The 1,938-nt window shown below is 45.9% G+C and overlaps 1 protein-coding gene across 1 annotated transcript in view; it reads left to right on the top strand.

Annotated features, from left to right (window-relative positions):
* Positions 1-1,540, top strand: part of LOC118327340 (sphingosine kinase 1-like) — a 30,336-nt gene extending 28,796 nt beyond the window's left edge. The window contains exon 5 of the mRNA XM_035660662.1: positions 210-1,540. Within this exon, the coding sequence (XP_035516555.1) occupies positions 210-1,098 (889 nt within the window). The 3' untranslated portion in view covers positions 1,099-1,540. The remainder of the gene's footprint in view (positions 1-209) is intronic.
* Positions 1,541-1,938: the final 398 nt, after the last annotated feature.

Below are 1,938 nucleotides of genomic sequence, written 5' to 3' on the forward strand. Positions count from 1 at the left end.
CTATCTATCTATCTATCTTGTCTTGCCACAAAACACATTTAGTAGCTGTGGAATGGAAATTTCAATATCAACACGACAAACTACACATAATATAATCGAAAGCTCCAGAACAACTAAATGGATCATGAAAGAGACCCTTGACAATGTGATATGAAGGGGGTTTAAACGCCTGTTGTGACTAACTGATCTGTCCTCTTTCGTTCCTCCAGAGCCTCGCCGGTGTCCAGTGAGGAGCTTCTGGTAAGCTGTGGTTTCCTGCTCTGTAAAGGACTCGTGTCCCGTATGGACCTGGTCTCCATCCACCTCTCCTCCAGCCCTCGTCTCTTCTCCTTCCTGTCGCTGGCCTGGGGCTTCGTAGCAGACGTGGATATAGAGAGCGAGAAGTACCGTCACGTCGGAGCTGCCCGGTTCACAGTCGGCACGCTGATCAGGCTGGCTTCTCTCCGCGTCTACAAGGGCAAGCTGGCTTACCTGCCTGCCACCGAGGACTACAACAACAAGGAGGGTTTGAGAAATAACGTGACGCTGCACTGCAACAATCAGGCCTCCTCCCTGGGTCCAGCCTCTGTGCTGTGTCGACCGTCCAGAGACTCTCCCTGTGAGAACACCTTCCACAACTCCTGCCACTCCAACAACTCCCTCAAAGTGAGGAGGACGGAGAGCACGCCTTCTCGAAGCGCCACCAAATCCCTCCCCGGCCCGCCAGATTCCCTGCTGCTGCCTCTGGACCAGCCGCTGCCCAGCGACTGGGTGGTGGTGCAGGAGGAAGACTTTGTCCTCATGCTGGCCATGTACCAGTCCCACCTGGCGGAAGACCTGATGGCAGCCCCGGGCGCCACGGCGGCCGACGGCGTCATCCATCTTTTCTACGTTAAAGCGGGAATATCCCGCACCGCGCTGCTGAAGCTGTTCCTAGCAATGGAGAAAGGTGCACATCTGGCTACTAACTGTCAACATCTGGTGTACACTAAGGTGCGGGCACTCAGACTGGAGCCATATTCACCCAAAGGGATAATAACAGTAGATGGAGAAGTGGTGGAATATGGGCCGGTGCAAGCAGAGGTACACAGAGGCCTGGCCAGATTAATCTCTGGATGAACTGAACCACCAGCAGCTCTGCTGTTAAAGGCCCAATAAACATATTTTAGCATTTCAAATCTGTCTTAAATCTTAAAACTAAATCAATGGATGTGAGACTCATTCACTGTTATCTGTACAACGGTACAAAGGTACCCGTGTTTCAGGAGGAAATGACGTGATGTAGGTTGGGCTATTACGACAGACAGGTGCGATGTACGGAGACCCAAAGTGTTGAATATTGAATAAATGAGTAAGACATTATGAAATTAATAATCATATTAATAAATGGAGACAAACTACATAATAGAGCCATTTATTTGTAAAATAACCTAATGCAGAGCGTTACTACCTAAGGCATGTGACAAAGCCTGTAATGTGATTGGTTGTTTAAGCAGCCAATCACATTACTGACTCTGCCCTCAAACAGACTTTATTACAAAACCCCCTGAAACAAGATACATTTTATGCTTAACTTATTTAAGTTAAGTTAAATAAAATAAAATTAGAATTAAAATTGTATTGTGGAATAAAAACATTTTGAAAGTTAAACAAAACTGCTGGAATAAAATAAAAAAGACGTGCAATAAACTGTTATTGTGAAAAAGAAAACAAATCTCACAATAATGAGCTGAGCTTTAAAAATGTGCAATTTCATGCCTCTATTTATTTATATTGAACACTTTGGGTCTCCGTAGCCATGATCACGCTTACTGTAGGATTATTATTTATAGACAAAAACACAAACGCAAATATACAGACACGTTTCAACACGAATTACAGCATCTTGTGCAACAGCAGAGGGTCGGATTTATGCCTTCACGGCTCCGCTGTTTGGAGGCCGTGTGTGTGTGTGTGTGT

Source organism: Morone saxatilis, unplaced genomic scaffold (assembly GCF_004916995.1).
Source record: "Morone saxatilis isolate NCDOM2014 unplaced genomic scaffold, NCSU_SB_2.0 Contig17, whole genome shotgun sequence".
NCBI lineage: Eukaryota > Metazoa > Chordata > Actinopteri > Moronidae > Morone > Morone saxatilis.